General features: G+C 33.7%; 1 protein-coding gene, 1 long non-coding RNA gene and 1 pseudogene across 2 annotated transcripts; 2 read left to right on the top strand and 1 right to left on the bottom strand.

Annotated features, from left to right (window-relative positions):
- Positions 1 to 154: 154 nt before the first annotated feature.
- LOC116016062 lies at positions 155 to 1,608 on the bottom strand. Its single transcript, XM_031256225.1, has 2 exons — positions 1,251 to 1,608; positions 155 to 1,083 (listed from the first exon to the last, which is right to left on the bottom strand). Exons 1-2 carry the CDS (start codon positions 1,606 to 1,608, stop codon positions 155 to 157), a joined length of 1,287 nt encoding a protein of 428 aa, XP_031112085.1.
- A 1,773-nt stretch (positions 1,609 to 3,381) lies between these two features.
- LOC116016061 lies at positions 3,382 to 12,830 on the top strand (annotated as a pseudogene).
- A 2,718-nt stretch (positions 12,831 to 15,548) lies between these two features.
- On the top strand, positions 15,549 to 17,158 carry LOC116015417. The gene is made up of 3 exons (XR_004097614.1): positions 15,549 to 15,615; positions 15,828 to 16,036; positions 16,782 to 17,158. It is a non-coding gene; the product is annotated as an uncharacterized LOC116015417 (long non-coding RNA).
- Positions 17,159 to 20,837: the final 3,679 nt, after the last annotated feature.

Here is a 20,837-nt window from a genome sequence, read left to right as displayed (position 1 = left end):
TTTGTTAATGCTTAAGAACAAAACTACCATGAAATATAATGTACATTTATTATTATCAAAGAATTGGAAAATTACAAATTATTAAAGACTTCATGATATACAACATTAGTAGTTGTTGTAGAAGTTGTCCTTGAGTCGTTCACAATTAATATTTTTAAACCATCGGGATTGTTAATCCGAGATGCAGCAACGTACAACTGGCGATGTACAAAAATCGATTTTTTAGTAACAATCCTACATGTGATAGAGTTTGACCCTGACTTTTGTTAATGGTCATTGCATATGATAACATCAATGGAAATTGTTTTCGTTGAAACTTGAAGGGCAACCTTAGGTCGGATGGTGACATAGACATTCGTGGAATCAAAACTTTTGTTCCTCTGTTAGCACCAGTCATTATCTCGGCCTCAATAATACGGTCAGCTAACTTGGTGATTATCAGTCTAGTACCATTACACAAACCAACACTATGGTCAATATTCCTCATCAACATAACTGGCGACCCAATTTTCAAAGTCAATGTATGGTTTGGTAAACCTAACACTCTAATCCCGTTTAATAATTCTGGGGTGTGTACGTCACCAAGTATACCATTATCTGCATCGGCTTTGCAAACGTTGTCACAACTAAAATATGTTCTGCTCTCAGAAGTATGCAACGCACTCATATATTCATTTACTTGATTTACCACATCTAGTATTGATGATAGTATAGCCTGACCTTCCACAAAAGTATGATTAGAATTCCCATTAACAAACATCGGAAATGTGTTTTTCACAATTGTTGAAATATGATTCCCATCAGACGGTAGAGGCATGTTCTTTGGGATTTCTACTTCTACATATCCATCATTTGGTCCACCCGTCTTTCCATCTCCGATATCAGCAATCCAATTAGCAAAATCTTCTAGCTTTTGTTTATCAACCTCATGCGGAGCAGCGCTTAGACGCAGGTTTTTTGTAAGCTTTAAAACTTCGCAATTGTTCCACATATAAGATGAATTAACCGCTGCAGATACAATATCTTGTATTGTACCCTTAGGCACAACTGGTAGTATTTGCCTGAAATCCCCACCTAGTACCACTGTTTTTCCACCAAATCTCTTTGACGAACTATTTGGGTCAACATATCTCTCATAGTTCGATCTAAGGCTTCAAAGCAGTGTTTGTGCATCATGGGTTCTTCATCCCAAATAATTAAGCTCGTCTTTATCAACAATTCAGCTAAATGACTACCTTATTTAATATTACATGTTGAGTCTTCATTGATTGCAATTGGTATTGCAAATCTTGAGTGAGCAGTTCGTCCACCTAGAAGCAATAAAGAAGCTATGTCACTTGACGTAACATTTAAAACAATTTGCCTTTTAGCACGCAATGTCGATGACAACGCTCTCCATAAGAAAGTTTTTCCATTCCCACCATAGCTATAAACAAAAAATAAACCACCTAGATTACATGAAATGTCTTCAAGCATTGTATTGCATATAACTCTTTGCTCATCAGTTAGTTTAGAAGACAAATATTCCGCTTCTTGTTTTAAGACATCACAATCATAAGATAACTCCTCAAAAACCAATCTGTTACTAACCAATCTCGAGTTACCCATGTTTGGAATAGGCATTTGTGGGAAGTCTTTTAAGGACTTATTTTGTAATTCAAAAATATTTTCCAACTCAATCAAACCCAGGTTTTTCTTCCTATCGTTTCACCCTGTCGTTTTCGCCCTATCGCGGCCCCCAACATCGACCATTGCTTCGTGGAGAGCAAGGAATCGAATGAAGATCACCACGCGAAGGGAAGAAAACGTAGCAGCCCAAACGCGAACGAGGAAGGCAGACATCGAAAGAAACCTACAAAACCGCGCGTGAATGAGAGAATTCTAATCCCCACACTTTAATCCCACTAGAAAACTGACTAAAATTCCCAAACTACCCTACACTACAATACAAACTGGCGGAAGGAATAAAAAAAAGGCACCCCTGCGAGATTAAATCTAGGCCATCCGATATAGCCATCCAACGACGCCAATACGTCCATATGTTTTTATTTTAACGTATGTTTTTACTAGAGTGTAATTATATATATATATATATATATATATATATATATATATATATATATATTTCTATTCAAATGTGGTCGCGCCTTCCCCTGCGACAGTGCAGTTTACACCACTCAATGTTAAGAAATGCACCACACAAATAACATTGAGGGGTTCATTTCATATTAAGAAATGCACTACTCAATGTTACGAAATGCACCACAATGAAAATGCATTTCTTAATATTGAGTGGTGTAAACTGCACTGTCGCACGGGAAGGCGCGGTCACACCTGAACATGACCCTATATATATATATATTTATATATATATATATATATATATATATATATATATATATATATATATTTCTATTCAAATGTGGTCGCGCCTTCCCGTGCGACAGTGCAGTTTACACCACTCAATATTAAGAAATGCACTACTCAATGTTACGAAATGCACCACAATGAAAATGCATTTCTTAATATGAAATGAACCACTCAATGTTATTTGTGTGGTGCATTTCTTAATATTGAGTGGTGCATTTCTTAACATTGAGTGGTGTAAACCGCACGGGAAGGCGCGGTCACACCTGAACATGACCCTATATATATATATATACACACACACACACACACACATAAAACTTACCTGTTTTAACGCGACAAAAAATTCTCCCTTTTTTTTTTAACTCTTTTATCAAAGAATCTAATTTCATTTTGAAAACACGACACACGATGTCTAGTCGATCTTCAACTTTCATGTTCCTTTTTTTAACAAAGTGTTGAATCTCAGGCCATTTAGGATTACATGTAAATGTAATGAAAAGGTTTGGAGAATCAACAAACTGACAAATAGCCATGACATCTTGATAGTTTTGTATCATGTACCGTGCTCCGCCTGTAAAACTTGAGGGTAATATTATTCTTTTCCATTGGGAGCTAGGTTTAACTTCACATCGCGTCAAGGCATCGGAAAGTCCTTTGTATGCCTCACATCTCAAAGCGTTTTGGTTTGACCTTATGTAAATAAGTCTAGAAGATTCTACCATTGTGTCCGCATCAACTAAAAATTGGTGGAATAGCCTCCTAGCATACATTAAAGTTGAGATCTCATCCAACCTTTCATGGATACGGAAAACAAAATACCCCCTTTGTGAAACATTCTTTCTTGAGAAATTATGTGCAATAACATTTCTTGAGAAAAGTATATCCTCCCTAAATCCATCTTCACCATATGGGAATAAAATAAGATATTGAAATGGCAAATATGCTATGTTTAATTCACTTATTCGTTTTAGTATTCCAAACCTACTCTCTACCAAAATGTCACGTTCACCCATGGTAGGGTCTAGGTCTCCAACAATGAGAGTTGCCACTTCTAAAGCAGTTGGTAATGAATATATTCTATGCATATGTACTCCTTTTACCAATTAAACTCATTTTAATTTCACCTTGTGGATTGGAATGAATAAATGACTTCGTCATACGGAATGACTTAACCAAAACATTATAACGATCCAAAACATCATTAATGTCATTAACTACTTCAACATGTAGATTCATTTTATTGTTGTCAGCCCTATAAGAATTAAAAGGTTAATCGTTAGTCATAAACATTATACCTAACAGAGTTTATATGATTTTGAATTTCATTTTTCGTATCATGAATATAAAGTTTGCAAAATTTGGTTGAACACCATTTGTTGGTAATAAACTTCTAATACGATGGAAATTTTGATCATTTATACGAAATATCGGTGGTGCTAAACCATTGTTAACCGTCCTTTCAATCTTACCACCCATTGATGTGAAGCAAAACATGTTGCTATATGACCTTATATTTTGCAAGAAACATTTGTTTCTATCACTTGTAACAAAAAAAAAAAGATCATATAACTTTTTTTGGAGGCTTTATCATTAACAGCGGTTTTATCTTCCCATTTACACAACATGATGAATACTTTGGAGAAGTGTTTGATTTTGAATTGCTTGCCCTTTCATTGTACAAAAATATTGAATTACAATGTTTGCAAATATATTCTGGGTCGCCAAAGTCCAAATACTAAAATGAATAAAAAAGTCAAATTAGTCATTTTGTCGAGTATGGTGATAAAGAATAATAATATTGTCTTTATTGAAAATTGAAGCTCACCATTGTTTAGGTCAATGTTTGTTTCATTTTGGTCAACAACATTATCAAAATCTGAAATTAAATTCCTTCCCTGTGGTATTGCTTGGGTGGTCGTTCTTGTGTTCATTGGTTGTTCATTATCAATTATGACACAACCATTCTTTTTCGAACCTTGGATTTGAACGATGATTTGGATTCATGAGTCAAATTTGATTTGAAGACTAAGGGGTCTTGAGCTTGATTCATGAGTCTTGGATTTGAACGATGATTTGATTTGGTTTCTTTTCTGGCACGCATCACAAAATTTGATCTTTCTTGTATGTGATGTTGGGTAATTAATTATTGTGGTAATTTGAGTAATTCCTGTTCCAACTTTAATTACATTTAGATTGAGAAATGCTGAAAATTTGAAACTGAACCTCTGTGTTCACTTCTTCCCTGCCAAAAATTCCATATTGAATTGAGTTTAACCCACCTATTTACTCAATGATTGCACATAATCTTACGTATTCTTAACATGACTCCAAATTTTAGTCTTTCAGGGAAAAATAATACTTTGAACAAAGAAAACAAAAACAACTTCATCAAACAGATGAGGAAATAACACATATAGTCAGCAAAGCAAGAATAATATGTAACTGGATGTTCTCAGAATTAGATTTGTGCTTAAAAGTATTGTGTTTGATGATTAGAGTATTGATTATTCATTTGTACTATGAAGTACCACATTTAAGGTAACAAGTACTAGATTTAATGCTTAAAGTATTATGTTTAAGTCTTAAAGTTATGCTTATCCATTTGTGCTATAAAGTATTAGATTTGTGCTATAAAATATTGTGTTTGATGATTAGACTATTGATTATTCAATTCATTTGTGTTATGAAGTATTACATTTAGGGTATAAACTATTTGATTTAATGTTTAAAGTATTGTGTTTAAGTCTTAAATTTATGATTATTCATTTGTGCTATGAAGGGTTTTGTGCATAAGAGAGGGGAGAAAAAGCTTTTTAAAAAAAAGGAGAGAAGGTGTAAAGTTTGATTACAAGAAGAAAAATGAGTGTGATCATTTGAGAGTGGTAAAATGAGTGTGAAGAAAAAATGATAAGAATGAGAGGTGATAAAAGTAGAAAGGGATATAAATGAGAGAATGAGAGCTGTGAGGGTTAATGATTTTGTTTTCTTTGATGCAAATTAGTATGGCAGTAGTTGGGGAAGGTAAAGCCAACAGTGGGGCTCTGAATGTGGAGCTGAGTTGGGAGCTTTTGGTTTTGGTATGTTGCAGCAGACTAAAATTAAATGTCAGATGAACGATTGCAGCAGATCACAGGTTGACAGTAAGGAAGCTGTGATAGTGAGGCTTTGTTGAATTAGAAGCTGAGTCAAGTCATTTTAATTTGTTGATGATTTTGTTGAAATTAGTTTATATATATATGATTGAATGAGCAGAAGATAGGTAGGCAATTGGGGTTGGGGGCTATTGCATGAGAGGGGGTTCTAATATCATAAATCTATAGCCTCCCTTGTTGAGTATTTGTTATAGAGTTATAAGTGGTACATGTTTCTTACATAACATACACATTGAGGTGAGAGTGCCTTTGAATGGTGTGATATTGAATGGTTTAAAATATTGTGGATGTAAGAAGGATTAATGTAGAGGAATGAACATAATGGAAATGAGAAAAAGAGGGTAGATGGTGAGAAGATGGTGTGTCATTGCTTAACATTTGGGTTGTAAAGGCCTTCCTTGGTTAAAACGTAGAGCTCTGTGCGGGGGGTTGACCAGGGTGTTAAGGGTGGCATGGGAGAGGGAACCATTGCTTGGCTTCATGGGCCGTCAACTCCCAGGTGAAACAAATATAGAGCTCCGTACATTTGAGGAGTCCTTGAGGTTATGGGTGGAGTAGGTGAGAACTATTGCTTAGGGTGATCACTATCAAAAGGTCATTGGGGATGAAATACAGAGATATGTATCGCGGTGACTGGTGGTGGCCTTAAGGGTAGTTGGGAATTAGCTGATATGGCCATTTGGGAATTGGTCTCACCCTCTTGTGTGGGGGTAAGAAACTTGAGATTGCATAGTTTTTTGTATGGATGGTTAGTGAGGGAGGCATTAGGCTTATGATATGAGAACTATTTTATTGTGCTTGAGAGCCTTTTGGCCTTGATTACTTAGCTAGTTGATGTTGATGTAAAGCTTTAGCCACTGATTTTTAGCATAAGGTCACTTTTGGGTCTGTTTGCTGTACATAGACAATTTTGAGTTTCAATGAAATTGAGTATTTTGTAATATATATATATATATTAGATTTAATGCTTAAAGTATTATGTTGAAGTCTTAAAGTTATAGCTATTCATTTGTGTTATGAAGTACTACATTTATGGTATAAAGTATTAGATTTAATGCTTAAAGTATTATGTTTAAGTCTTAAAGTCATGATTATTCATTTGTTTTATGAAGTATTATATTTAGGCTATAAAGTATTAGATTTAATGTTTAAAGTGATTATTATATATTTTTGCTATAAAGTATTGTGTTTGATTATTAAAGTTATGATTATTTATTTGTGCTATTAAGTACTAGATTTAGGCTATAAAGTATTATATTTAATGCTTAAAGTGTTAATTTTTTATTTTATTTGTGCAATGAAGTACTTAGATTTAGACTATAAAGTATTCGATTTAATTGTTAAAATGCTTATTATTCATTTGTGCTATGAAATAGTATATTTGTTCTATAAATTATTGTGTTTGATGATTAAAGTTATGATTATTCATTTGTACTATGAAGCACTAGATTTAGGTTATAACGTATTAGATTTAATGCTTAAAATGTTGATTATTTATTTGTGCTATGTAGTACTAGATTTAGACTATAAAGTATTATATTTAATTGTCAAAGTACTGATTATTCATTTGTGCTATGAAGTATTATAGTTGTGCTATAAAGTATTGTGTTTGATAATTAAAGTTATGATTATTCATTTGCTATATGAAATAGTAAATTTGTGCTATAAAGGTTGTGTTTGATGGTTAAAGTTATGATTATTTATTTATGCAATGACGTAGCTAGTAGTTTTAGGCTATAAAGTATTAGATTTAATAGTCAAAGTGTTGATTATTTATTTGTGCTATAAAATAGTATATTTAGGCTATAAAGTATTGTGTTTGATTGTTAATGTTATGATTATTCATTTGTGCAATGAAATATTGTATTTAGGCTATAAAGCATTAGATATAATGGTTAAAGTGTTGATTATTCATTTGTGCTATGAAGTACTAGATTTAGGCTATAAAGTCTTAGATTTAATGCTTTAAGTGTTGATTATATATTTGTAATATATATGAAGAACTAGATTTAGGCTATAAAGTATTAGATTTAATGATTAAATTGTTGATTATTCATTTGTGCTATGAAGTACTAGATTTAGGCTATAAAGTATAGATTTAATGCTTAAAGTGTTGATTATATATTTGTTCTATAAAGTAATATATTTGTATGCGTTATTAAATATTGTGTTTGATGATTAAAGTTGTTGATTAATTATAGAGCAAATTGCCATTTTGGTCCACTAACTATAGGGGTCCTCTTAATTTCAGTCCACGACTTTCAAAAGTGTTAATTACATACCATGACTTTTCAATTTGTATCAATTTTGGTCACTTCGGCTAAATTGCCGGCCAAATTTCGCCGGAAAATTTTAAAAGTTAAAATAATGAGGGCATTTTTGTCATTTTACTTCTTGTTCTTCTTCTCCGGCTAGTCCTTCCTTTCTGACGGCAGACTAGGCAGCCATAGACATCCTTCAAAAGTTTCAATGGACCATAACTTGTTTTTTGATACTTCTTAATTCAAAACAATGGACCATAACTTGTTTTTTGATACTTCTTAATTCAAAAGCCCCCAAAATAACTTGTTTTTTGATACTTCTTAATTCAAAAGCCCCCAAAACTGCGTATAGATGAATACTTCTTAATTCAAAAGCCCCCAAAACTGCGTATAGATGATCAAATAAAGCCTTGCTAGATCTGCATCATCCAAATAGATGATCAAATAAAGCCTTGCTAGATCTGCATCATCCAAAAACTAAAGAACGCACACATTCTTTGCAATTTTGCTCTTTTTGAACAATAAATTCGAAAGATCAAATTTTGCAGGGACCCTTTGCAAATTAGAAAGAAAAAAAAGCACAATCCATTTGGATTGATGCAAAATTTTAAAAAATAATTAAATAATGAAGCACGTACTTTCGGTGTTGGTTTAGAACGCTGTTTTGTTCAATACAGAAAATGCGCCCCCGGCACGAAGGAATGAAAAGAAAATAAGGGAAAGCTGAATCCACAGCTGCAAGTTATGGTCCATTGAATTAAGAAGTATCAAAAAACAAGTTATGGTCCATTGAAGCTTTTGAAGGATGTCTATGGCTGCCTAGTCTGCCGTCGGAAAGGAAGGACTAGCCGGAGAAGAAGAACAAGAAGTAAAATGACAAAAATGCCCTCATTATTTTAACTTTTAAAATTTTCCGGCGAAATTTGGCCGACAATTTGGCCGGAGTGACCAAAATTGATACAAATTGAAAATTCATGGTATGCAATTAACACTTTTGAAAATCGTGGACTGAAATTAAGAGGACCCCTATAGTCAGTGAACCAAAATGGCAATTTGCTCTTAATTATATATAGCAAAAACTATTTTCTCATGTCCTATATCCAATCAACTTTCAACAAATGAAAATGCATGTGCCAATGATCATTACTAATCCCCTGAAAGGTAATCTTTCCATAATTTTAAAGATTTTGACATTTAAGATAAAGTAACTTTGCGGCAACGGGAATTGGGTTCATTAAAAATGTTGAACTGAATAAAACTGGCTTTAAAAAGCCCGTATCCAATTGTTGAAAAAATAGCGCCCAAACAGACCAACTCATAATACAAGCTCATAAATTAAATATGACCCAAATTATGTTGACCCGACCCGTCTCACGAAATGAGACCCGTGAAATGGTCTCACACAAGTGTGACCCTAAGTGCATATATATAATTTGAATGTTATTTTAGATCAGGGTCTACAATGTAAGGTAGACCGTGGTTTATGGTATTATTTTCCTTCAATTTCGAACATCTAACAAAAAACTCATGCTTTAATTTTTGTTAATAATTATTTCCCAAACCATTCCAACACTCTTTGAATTAACTACTTATTTACTGCCAAAGACCTTGTGGTCTAGTGGTACCCGGTGTCTCGGCTTACACTCCTACATGAATGATGGGAATGATGGGAGTGAGTTCGAGCCTCAGCGGAAATAGCTACTACATTGTAACAGACAGCATTCCGTAATGGAGATTTAAAACTTGTCATTGAAGTGTATTTTGGGCTTATATATCATGATTATTAATATAGAGTAACATTGTAATTATGATTTTAAAGTTTTCCAGACATTAAAACTTGTCATTGAAGTGTATTTTGGGCTTATATATCATGATTATTAATATAGAGCAACATTGTAATTATGATTTTAAAGTTTTCCAGACATTTAACAGCTATTCCCCAATCCATATATATTGATATTTTATTGATTTCAGACTTTTCTTCCTCAATTTTTCTATAGCATCATACCCTACCACCATTTATGGCTAGCGGTGACTAAATGCATCTAAGAATTAAGAAGAAGAAATTATAGTAGACGGGGGGAAATGGACCTGGTCCAACCATTATTTTAATTTGTTGTTTCTTCTTAATTTCGATGGTGACTTTGTGATATTTTCCACAGAGAGTACTTGACCCGGAAGAAGTTTTAGAAATGCTGGCCTTAAGTTGGTGTATAAATGAAGCAAAAAACATGATATGGTGCATTCACCACAGCTTTACTTGTCTGGTTTTTAGATATATTTGTTTTTGGCTTTCCTTTCCCTCATGGCTCTTCTCCATCCATTGTCTTGCAAATCCTCCATGGCCACCATTCTCCTGCTCATTGGGTTGCTACACATTATATTATTACAGGTCTTCTTTCTCTCTATCTCATCATATATAGTTAAGATAGAAAATAGTATGCCCCTAAACTTAATGTGACAACTCTTTTATGTATTACTTGACTGGGAGTAAATTAGACTATTTAAATTTTAATGCAACTAGCATTATATTATTCTTTAGGTAAAAACTTGTGTGAGACCGTCTCACCATGAGAAGGGTCGGGTCAAGTCAAGATGCAAATGTAACACTTATATGCACAAATGTCATACTTATATGCTCAAATGTAATACTAATCAGAAATAAAATTTTTGTTACTTATAAGGGTAAATGTAATACTTTTAAGGGAAAATACAATACTTTTACAGAGCGTTTGGTTGGGAGGAGGGAATTAGGAGGGAAAAGAATTGTAATTCGGTGGAATTGTAATTCAATGAATAATGTAGGAATTGAAATTACAGTGTTTGGCATGCAGGAATAGGAGTACAGGGAATTATTGAAAGGTAAGAAACAACAAAATGACTAAAATGCCCTTATGTCATAGTAGTAGTAGTAATAATAATAATAATAATAATAATAATAATAATAATAATAATAATTCTTTCAAAATAATAATAATAAGTATAATAAGAATAAGAATAATAGTAATAATAATAATCCTTTCAATAATAATAATAATAATAATTTCAAAAATTAAAAAAAAAAAAAAGAAGATAAAGGATTGAGAGGAGGGGCAAATTGGTCTTTACACCCATATAATTGTCCCTCCTCTCCACCGAATTACAATTCATGGGGTACCATTCATGGGGGTACCCCATGAATTGTAATTCACCATTTGGAGGGAATTGCAATTCCACGGAATTGCAATTCCCTCCAACCAAACAACCCCTTACATTTCTATTTAAAAGTATTACTTTTTTCCTCAAAAGTATTATATTTGCCCTTATAAGTAAGGGACACTTGTCAACATTACTTATTATGAAAAATATATTACTTTTTCTCTTATAAGTAACAAAAATTGTATTCTTGATTAGTGTTATATTTGAGCATATAAGTATGACATTTGCATGGTGCTTTGACCCGACCCGACCCGTCTCACGAATAAGGATCCGTGAGACGGTCTCACACAAGTGTGACCCTATTCTTTAATATACAATATATATTCTTTCTTTAATATACGTACAATATATATTCTTCTTCTTAATTCTCCCACACAATATATATTCTATTAGCAAGAATGGCTGAGCAACTAATGCAATTTAATGTATAGCAACTTCATTATCTTTCCTTAATTTGAAATGGGAAAATATAATTACATGTGTGAAGTGGAGATTTTAGTCTCGTTATGACCAAATCAACCACTTCATTAAGTGACATATTCCTGAGGGACTAAAATCGCACTTCACGCATGACTTAAGGGTTAAAAATGGTCACGTATATATATAACTCAATAATTAATTCATCATTGAGCTACAAACTAGCTACTTGGCAGCTTCTTCTATATAATTAAACCTATTTGTCCTTTCCATGCAGGGGTACAATCCATTGGAGTTTGTTACGGGAGCTGAGAAATGGCAACAATTTACCATCCGTTGCCGAAATTAAACCATAACCCTCTACAAGAATAACGGCAACGGAGGGCTGCGACTCTACGATGCCGACTCCAACACCGACGTCTTGAACGCTCTCAGAAATAGCAACATCGGCGTCATCGTCGATGTTCCCAACGACAAGCTCCAAGACCTAGCCAACCCCGACACAGCCAACGATTGGGTCCAAAGTAACATAGTACCCTACTCCGACGTCAACTTCAAATATGTCGCCGTGGGCAACGAGGTTTACCCCGAAAACACTAGCTCCGATTACGCCCTGGCGGCCTTGAAAAACGTCCACGCCGCATTATCAGCGGCCAATAAGGACAGAATTAAGGCCTCCACCGCCACCTACTCCGCCGTGTTAGACAACACCTACCCACCCGAAAATGGCGTGTTCAAGGACGAAGCCAAGAACCTAATGGAACCCATCGTCCAATTCTTGGCACACAACAACTTGCCCTTGCTGGCCAACATATACCCTTATTTTGGCTGCGACAGCGCGCCGCTGTCCTTCTCGTTATTCTCCGACAACCAACTAACAGAACCCTGTCGGGTACCAAAACATGTTTGACTCGATGCTGGATTCCATGTACGCGCGCCGCAGTTGAAAAGGCCGGCGGTTCCAATGTCCCGATCGTCGTTTCCGAGAGCGGCTGGCCGTCGGATGGCGGCCCGGATGCGTCGCCGGAGAATGCTGCGACTTATTACGGGAATCTAATTCAACATGTGAAGGGAAACCCTGGGACTCCAAAGAAGCCTGGAATTGCAATTGAGACTTATCTCTTCGCCATGTTTGATGAAAATGAGAAAAATGGCTATGCAATCGAGCAGCATTTTGGACTGTTTAGCCCTGACCAGAGCCCAAAGCAGGGTCGGATTTTAGGGCGTGCAAGATGTGCTATCGCACAGGGCCCCAAAATTTTGGGGGCCCCTAGTCCAGCCCTAGCCTAATAGTTAGTATATGTATTTGTGATTATATTGGCTCAAAATTAGGTTTTTTGTATGTTTCTCTTTGCAATTTTTCTTCAATTCACAATTTATTTATACTTTGATAGGGCCTCACTTAGTTACTAGCACAAGGCCCCGCAAATAAAAAAATCGGCCTTGGCCCAAAGTATCAGCTTAGCTTCAACTGATCCAGCTCAAGTAATAGTATATTGAATAATACTCCATAATATATATATAGTACAAAAATTAAAACTAAATTGCACTTCCCTACATACCCATATAGAATATATATGAGAATGCATGGGCAATATATTTCTGTATTCAACATGTTCATTATATTGTAACGTGTTTAAACAATAATAAAGTTTTGTTTTTATATTCATGGATTTTCATTTAATTTGGATGATCTTATACAATACTTTTTCAGTTCTTCTTGGTCGGGTTCACACATTATTGTTATTGTTTAGATAGAAGATTCCATCCTAGCTAATTTGTGATTTTCTATATATTGCAAAATCCTATTTACCCATCCTAAATTATTTTCACTATTATTTTCTTCATGATATGACTTATATTTATTGACTGTCATGAATTGGTTACCTCCACACACTTTTATTTAAATACTAAATGATCGAATTAGATGTTGTCAGATAGAAAGAGAAATTGAGAAGAAAGTTTTTAAAAGGAATGCTTAACATTACCCTTTCCTATATATTTATATATCAAATCAGTAATTTTAAAGTAGGGATGAGTAAATGGGAGTCATGAAATTGAGCCTCAGTAGAGAACGGTATTGACACTTTGCACTTCAACAAGTAAAAAAAGTATAGATGAACAGATATTACAATGTAATAATAGAGTATAGGGTGGATAGTACAATACTAACAAAAGAAGAAGAAGAAGAAGTAGGGATGAGTTTCTACTTGCCTTTTACAGGGCGTTTGGTTGGGAGGAGGGAATTAGGGGGGAAAAAAATTGTAATTCGGTGGAATTGCAATTCAATGAATAAAGTAGGAAATGAAATTACAGTGTTTGATATGTAGAAATAGGAGTATACTGAATTGAAATGTAAGAAGCGACCAAATGACTAAATGCCCTTAGGTTGTGGTAGATGTTGTAGTAATAGTAGTAGTAGTAGTAATAATAATAATAATAATAATAATAATTCTTTCAAATAATAATAATAATAATTCTTTCAAAAAAATAATAATAATAATTCATTCAAATAATAATAATAATTCTTTCAAAATAATAATAATAATAATAATAATAATAATAATAATAATAATAATTCTTTCAAAATAATAATAATAATAATAATAATAATAATTCTTTCAATTTTTTTTTAAAAAAGACATGATATGGGAGGAGGGGCAAAATTGTCTTTACACCAATGAATTGCCCCTCCTCTCCACCGAATTGCAATTCATGGGGAGTACCCCATGAATTGCAATTCATCATTTGGAGGGAATTGCAATTCCGCAGAATTGCAATTCCCTCCAACTAAATACTGTAGTTTGGGAATTCACTGAATTACAATTCAACGCCCAAACTACCTCCAGTGTTGGGCACTAAAGACCTGGCAGTCAGAGTCCATTGGACTATGTCATCTGTGTTATGTTGCAATAGTTACTTTCTACCAAAAGAGTAAGAAAATGAGGCAATTCAAGAAGATTTGATCTCTTGAAGTCAATTCAAAGGGTCAAAGTCAGATTTGAGAAGGAAGGATTAATGAATTTAAAACTCTTTAATCAAAATGGGTCATGTTTAATTTAGGTGTGAGACTACAACACAAGATAGATAGGTTATTATTTCTCAGCTTTAGTTAAGCATGAAAATAATGAAATTGAGGTAGATTATATTAAGGTTATTATATTCATTATTAAAGTACTTATATATTTTCATATTTTTATATAGACCTGTTATCTGTATGTAGATTAAGTGTTTTTTTTTTTTTTTTTTATATTCTGTACAAATTAATAAAGCTTGCATTAATATAAATATTGCAAGTGTGTGTGTGGGTGTGTATATATATATATATGCGCGGGAGAGGCGATTTCAATTCTAGGCAGCTTTTAGTCGGCCGACCGACTAACCAGCTGACTGGGCACTTTAGGCGTCGAGTTGAGCATCTAACTTGACCGAGTTAGGTGCCTAACTCAACCGAGTTGGGTGTCCAACTCGGCTGAGTGATTTTTTGTCTGCTTGACTACTTCTCTTCTATATTTGTCTAGTCATGTACTCAACTAACTATCTAGCATATGCAGTTGACACGTTTGAGGGATTATAACAATCTAACAACGTAACTCTTAGCCTTGGGTGGGAAAAGTGAGGACGATATATTCGAATTACTCGGCCACCTAGGTGCTAGGCGACCCTGAGCATCCCACTAGTGCCTAGCGCCTTCCGATCTACAACATTGGTTAAAAGAAATCTAAAGTTTTATGGATTGCACATCCATAATAATAACAATTTATCTTACAAAATTTTAGAAAAAAAAATTAAAAAGAGAAACTTAAAGAAGAAAAAAATCAAATGCGTATAAAAAATGAAGAAAAAATGAAGAAAAAATGAAAAAGGGGTCCAATAGATGAAAAAGAGAATCATCAATCATAGACTTAATAATTTTACGTTTTCAATTTAAAACTAATATATCATAAGTGGTGATACTGGTGATAGAAGTCTTTTTAATTAATTAATTAATTAATTAATAATAATAATAATAATAATAATAAACAATATTTTAATTGTTAAAATTTGAAAATTTCTTTTGAAATTATATGAGGCGTTAGACTAACGGCTATTTTTGGGAAAGTATTTAAAACAAACCATTCAATTATTCAAATATGTAAATACCATTATACCAATCTCACCCTGTCTCTCCGCTTTCTTCTCCCTCTCTGTCTGGAGACGAATAGACCATTTTAAAGGTAAGATCATTTTTCCCCTCTCCGACCATTATTATGTTTTCTTTCTTTCCTATAAAATTTTCAGGCACTTTCTATTGCAAACAATTGCTTTTTACTTGTTCAGTTGTTAACTTGTTATATAAAACAGAACGAGAGATTAATGCGGTTGAAACACCCAATTTTTCAGAAAACCATTGTTTTGGCTAACCTGAAGAATGTGCTAAATTTTTCAGAAAACCATTGTTTTGGCTAACCTGAAGAATGTGGTGACCGCTTATTGTTCGTAGTCCCAGTCACTTCGCGCTGATCATTTCTGAGATTTCGAGATGAAATTGCCTGGAGAAACGGCCCTATTCTTTGTCAGATTTATCAAGATCGTATGTGGTCAGAGGGAAGAAATTTTCAGATAATTCGAAATCTATAATAACTCTTCTTTTTCCGGGTAATGCTTTAATGTGTTTTCGCTTTGCATTCTTGGATGTGAATTTTTCTTCTTAGGGATTTATGACTTTTAAAATTTTAAATTTTCATCTCTTTTGTATAAGAAACTTGAATTTTTGTGTCACTTTCTATTCCCTTTTCGTTCATTTTTACAATCCCAAAACAGACCTTAGTTTTTTTTTTTTCAAAGTGAATCAGTGATATAAATATTTCAATCATTAATTATTCGCTGAATGTATCTTGAGTAAACAAGAGCTCCCATTATTGTTTTTAATATCAAGTTTGATTTTTTTTTTTTAATTGAAAAAGGTTAAGGATTTACAAGAATGCTTTATGTTAACAACTACTCCGTAATCTTCTATTAAATCCAGTTCCGTCAAGGAAAACTTCTTTCTGCTCAATCGGCAGTTGGAGGAAATACAAAATATATTGCTTCACACATAAGATATCATTGTTGTCTTAGGAAAAGATTTATGCCTGTTAATGATGCATTACTGTCATTATTAAATGTATAAAACAAATATTAACTTCAAATGTTTTTACTCCGTAGATGCCTTAATCCTCATGGTTATCTTACATAAGAATTACATTGAATTTCAGAATTTCTTTACTGCTGAAGAAAATGGCTTTATAGCTTACGTAGAAATATTTTAATCTTTACTTCAGAATTAGTGACATACCTAGGAACTTTATAGTTTATCACCTTGGGTGTCATGACTGTTGACACTGAAATTGAATAAGTGCAGGTTCTGAACATGCATTTGTCAGATATTGAAGTTGTCTTGATCATTCTATGACACCAAAGATGAGGATATTGACTCAGGTTTAGTTTGTCTATTATGTGTGGATTTACATTGATATGATGCAGCAGTGCTATAACATATTTTTGACAAGATGTTTGACTTGGTAAGTTTAATACTTTTGTTATTTTATTGATTTAATGTCTCACCTAGGAGTGAACCGAGTGATAACAATGAATCCTTTTGATAATCCATTTATTGAGCAGATGATTTGGAACTAGCTAAAACATTGAAACCAAATGACTTGGCTTCAACAGTATGTGTTAATTCAAATACTTGCATTTTGCTATTCATTTCTAATGTATGGGTGGGAGAAAATGCCACCAGATTTAATTATAGGCTCCTTGTGCTTCATTCTTTTTGAGTTCAGAACTATAGCTAAAACCTAGAATATGAATTTTGGTCATAAACCATGCTTGAGGTCTGGAACATTGACGAAAAGTAGGAAATATAAATGAAATGCATGAAACTTTGAAATACTTGGACAGTAAGTTTTCTTTAGGAACCAGTATTTTTGTTTTTTTATGTCCCCGAGTTATTGAAACTCCCAATTAAATGTGCCCTGAACTTTGGATACTCCTTGTGGTTTCAAATCAGATATTTGGTGTCTTGGTAGCTTTTCAAATAAATCTATGTTAAGATACAATGATTTGTGAAAGTGAAGAGTTATATTTGGCTATTTCAGAAATAAATAGAGAATTTTGAGGAGTTCATGAATTGTTTGGGCTAGGGACAAATGCTTGAGGTTTTGCTACAGAATATAGCTTTGTGAATGTGTTATGTGCTTCCATCATGGGCATGTGTTATAGCTTTGAAAAGGTATTTTTCTTTTGATCCTTATAGTTTGAAGAACTGATAAATTGTTTAAACACTTTGCATTTTGATTTCTTCTCTACATTAGTTATCCATCCTTGTGCACCAGAATGCTAATTTGTATGAAGGTTAGGACCTCTTTGTTACATCACATTAGTGTTTAAAAGTATAATATTGTGGTAAGATTGTGAAAAAATACGAGGTATTTGTTGTCTATCAATTACTTCTTGTGAAATAACTAAATTATATATTTAGGATGCATTTGAAGAGCGGTTGCCGCTCCAATAGTAAATATTTTAATTGATGAGTAAATGTTAAGTAGGGGTGGCAAGATTGGAGTGGTTAGGACGGTTCTAATCTTAGTGTTGCCACTCTATCCACTGCAATCTCATCACACTTTCAAATGCACCTTAAGAAACCTTAGGTAACAAATAATGTATGCAATGAAGTTTTAGTGTGCGAAATATTAAAATCCAATTCGTTGTTTGGTTGCTCACAAGTTATAGTTTGATATTAACAAATAATATACTAGCGAAGTTTCAAGTTGGTAGGACAATGAAACAACTTCATCCTTTGATGCTGATAAGTAAATCACTTAAGATGTACAGAGTCTAAGGTCTTGGTCTTGGTAAGGATGGTATACCAAGTGTGATATGGTTCAAAAGTTTCAAACATAGTTATGAGAAAGTGAGAAACTCTAATATGGCCTTGAGATACTTTTAGACATTTTGTAAGTCAAAACTCAACATGAAAGGTTGGGAAAATGTATTTCGAAAAACTATCGTATGCTAAACTAACAGAATGAGAACAATTCAAAATGTAAACAATTCAAAATGTAAACAATTCAAAATGATGATCTTTTTCATTTTGAAGAATTTTTCATTCTAATTTTACACCCGAGTCATTAGTTCATGGTCAATGGTGATACTTCTCTATGCAATTATTATAGAATTGTGAGGCTATTAGTAAGTAGTCTCATATTTGTAAGGTTAAGCTTATAAACTGTGTCAAGCTAAGGTTGGTGATTTGCAGAAATTCAATGCATCATTGTGAACTCCAACTGCCTACTTTCTGGTAGTTGATGCTTTGGGAGGAGGGAATTAGGGGGGAAAGGAATTGTATTTCGATGGAATTGCGATTCAATGAATAAAGTAAGAATTGAAATTGAAATTACAGTGTTTGGTATGCAGAAATAGCAGTACAGGGAATTGAAAGGTAAGAAGCGACAAAATGACTAAAATGCCCTTATGTTGTGATAGATGTTGTAGTAATAGTAGTAATTGTAGTAGTAGTAGTAATAATAATAATAATAATTCTTTCAAAAATTAATAATAATAATAACAAGTGTAATAATAATAATTCATTCAAGAAATAATAATAATAATAATAATAATAATTATTTCAAAATAATAATAATAATAAGTGTAATAATAATAATAATAATTCTTTCAAATAATAATAATAATAATAATAATAATAATAATAATTCTTTCAAATTTAAAAAAAAAAGACCTTGTATGGGAGGAGGGGCAAAATTGTCTTTACACCAACAAATTGCCCTTCCTCTCCACCGAGTTGCAATTCATGGGGTACCTCATGAATTGCAATTCATCATTTGGAGGGAATTGCAAAAATGCAATTCACTCCAACCAAACACTGTAGTTTGGGAATTCACTGAATTGCAATTCCTCCCAAATTACATCCAACCAAACATGCCATTAGTACTCCTATTAGACCTTGCTGGAAAAGCTAACTTACCACAGACTAAAGGAATGGAATAGGGATATTGTACCTTCAATACTTAAGAATTGGAATTTTAGCTCTCTCAAGACTGGAGTATAGCAGTCTTGTATAGGGTAATGAATGATTTTATCCGTGTTGATTTTTTTATTGCCCTTACTGGCTGGTACTAGCATTGCATATGTGATATTTAGTAGTATTAGATCTTGAAATAGGTGCATTCGAATGTAATGAAACTTGTCAGCAACTCAGCGTAGGAAAAAAAATTAATTTGTGATATAATTTAGTATAGGAAATTTTAATTCTTTACTATAGGAAATTTTATTTAATTGTTCAGAACAATTTATTCTGATACTTCTCAATTACTCCATTTTTGCAACGGAAGTTACCGCTCTGAATAATACGGAGTATATATTTTTTCTTCTAGAAATTTTTAGCTAAAAGTTCAAACTAGGGTGCTAATGATTGAAAGTAATGATACTGGAATCTAATTTGAAGAAATTAATTCTTCAACTGGAATCTAGGAGTTGCTGAGGTAATGATATATTGGAATCTAGGGTCCGAGACGCATGGGACACTTTGCCGAGGTTTGCTACATCCTTTTGGACTTTTCTAGGAGTTGTACATAACTTCCCATAGTTGGTAGAATGATCTAGAATCAAATACATAAGTCTAGGAGTAGTAGAGGTATATAGAACATTCTAGAATATTATGGAATCCTCAAGTGTGTAGAGATTGTTTTGGAGGATTCTAAAGAAGCAACCATAGCCGTAGGATAAAATCAATCTCCACCATCCATTGAGGAGGTGGAATGGGTATAAATACCCCTCATGGGGGCTTATTTGTAAACCATCCAAGAAAGAATCCAAGAGTTGGATCCTAGAGTGGAATCCAAGTGTGGAATCAAAGAGTGGAAATATTACTAGTTCCCTACAAAACTCAAGTATTTCCTTTAGCTTCTTGCCTAATTTATCTCTGTAGCTATCTCATCACTTACTTTGCATACTTTCTGAGGGAAGAACGAGGTTGACTTAGCTATTTTAAGGGAAATATAGCTAAGGCCGCACGTGACGTCGTTAGGGGAAAACGAGTCCGCGACCGTTGGTATTAGAGCCAGGTTCGAGATTGGGCTGCTAGTTCATTGAGATGGCTAACGTGGAGGACGTTTGTGTGTTGGACATAACCGAGGAACGAGGAGTGGAACCCGTTCCATGGGGGACCAGCAAGAAGCGGGATCAAAGCAAGGCAAAGGAGGTTGCCGCTTTGGGGCATCTCGTAGGGGACTTTGAGGAGAACTTCGAGAGGGTCGAGGAAAAACTCGAGAGGGTCGAGTTTAACTTTAAAACGCTCGAAGAGCATGTCATTGAAGGAGTTGACAAGGTCAAAGGACGAGCGGAGGGCCTTCGAGGATCGTTTCGAGCAGTTTGAGGAGAAAGTTATGACCATGCT

This window comes from Ipomoea triloba, chromosome 4 (assembly GCF_003576645.1).
Source record: "Ipomoea triloba cultivar NCNSP0323 chromosome 4, ASM357664v1".
Taxonomy (NCBI): domain Eukaryota; kingdom Viridiplantae; phylum Streptophyta; class Magnoliopsida; order Solanales; family Convolvulaceae; genus Ipomoea; species Ipomoea triloba.
Note: the sequence above shows the minus strand (reverse complement) of the source record. Positions and strands in the feature narration are given on the sequence as shown.

What these genes read in the sequence shown, in the direction of transcription:
- LOC116016062 (XM_031256225.1), bottom strand. Translation starts at nt 1,608, where the DNA reads ATGGGTAACTCGAGATTGGTTAGTAACAGATTGGTTTTTGAGGAGTTA. An exon ending in AATCAATGAAGACTCAACAT is followed by an intron (nt 1,084 to 1,250) that starts GTAATATTAAAT and finishes GTGGAAAAACAG; the next exon opens with TGGTACTAGGTGGGGATTTC.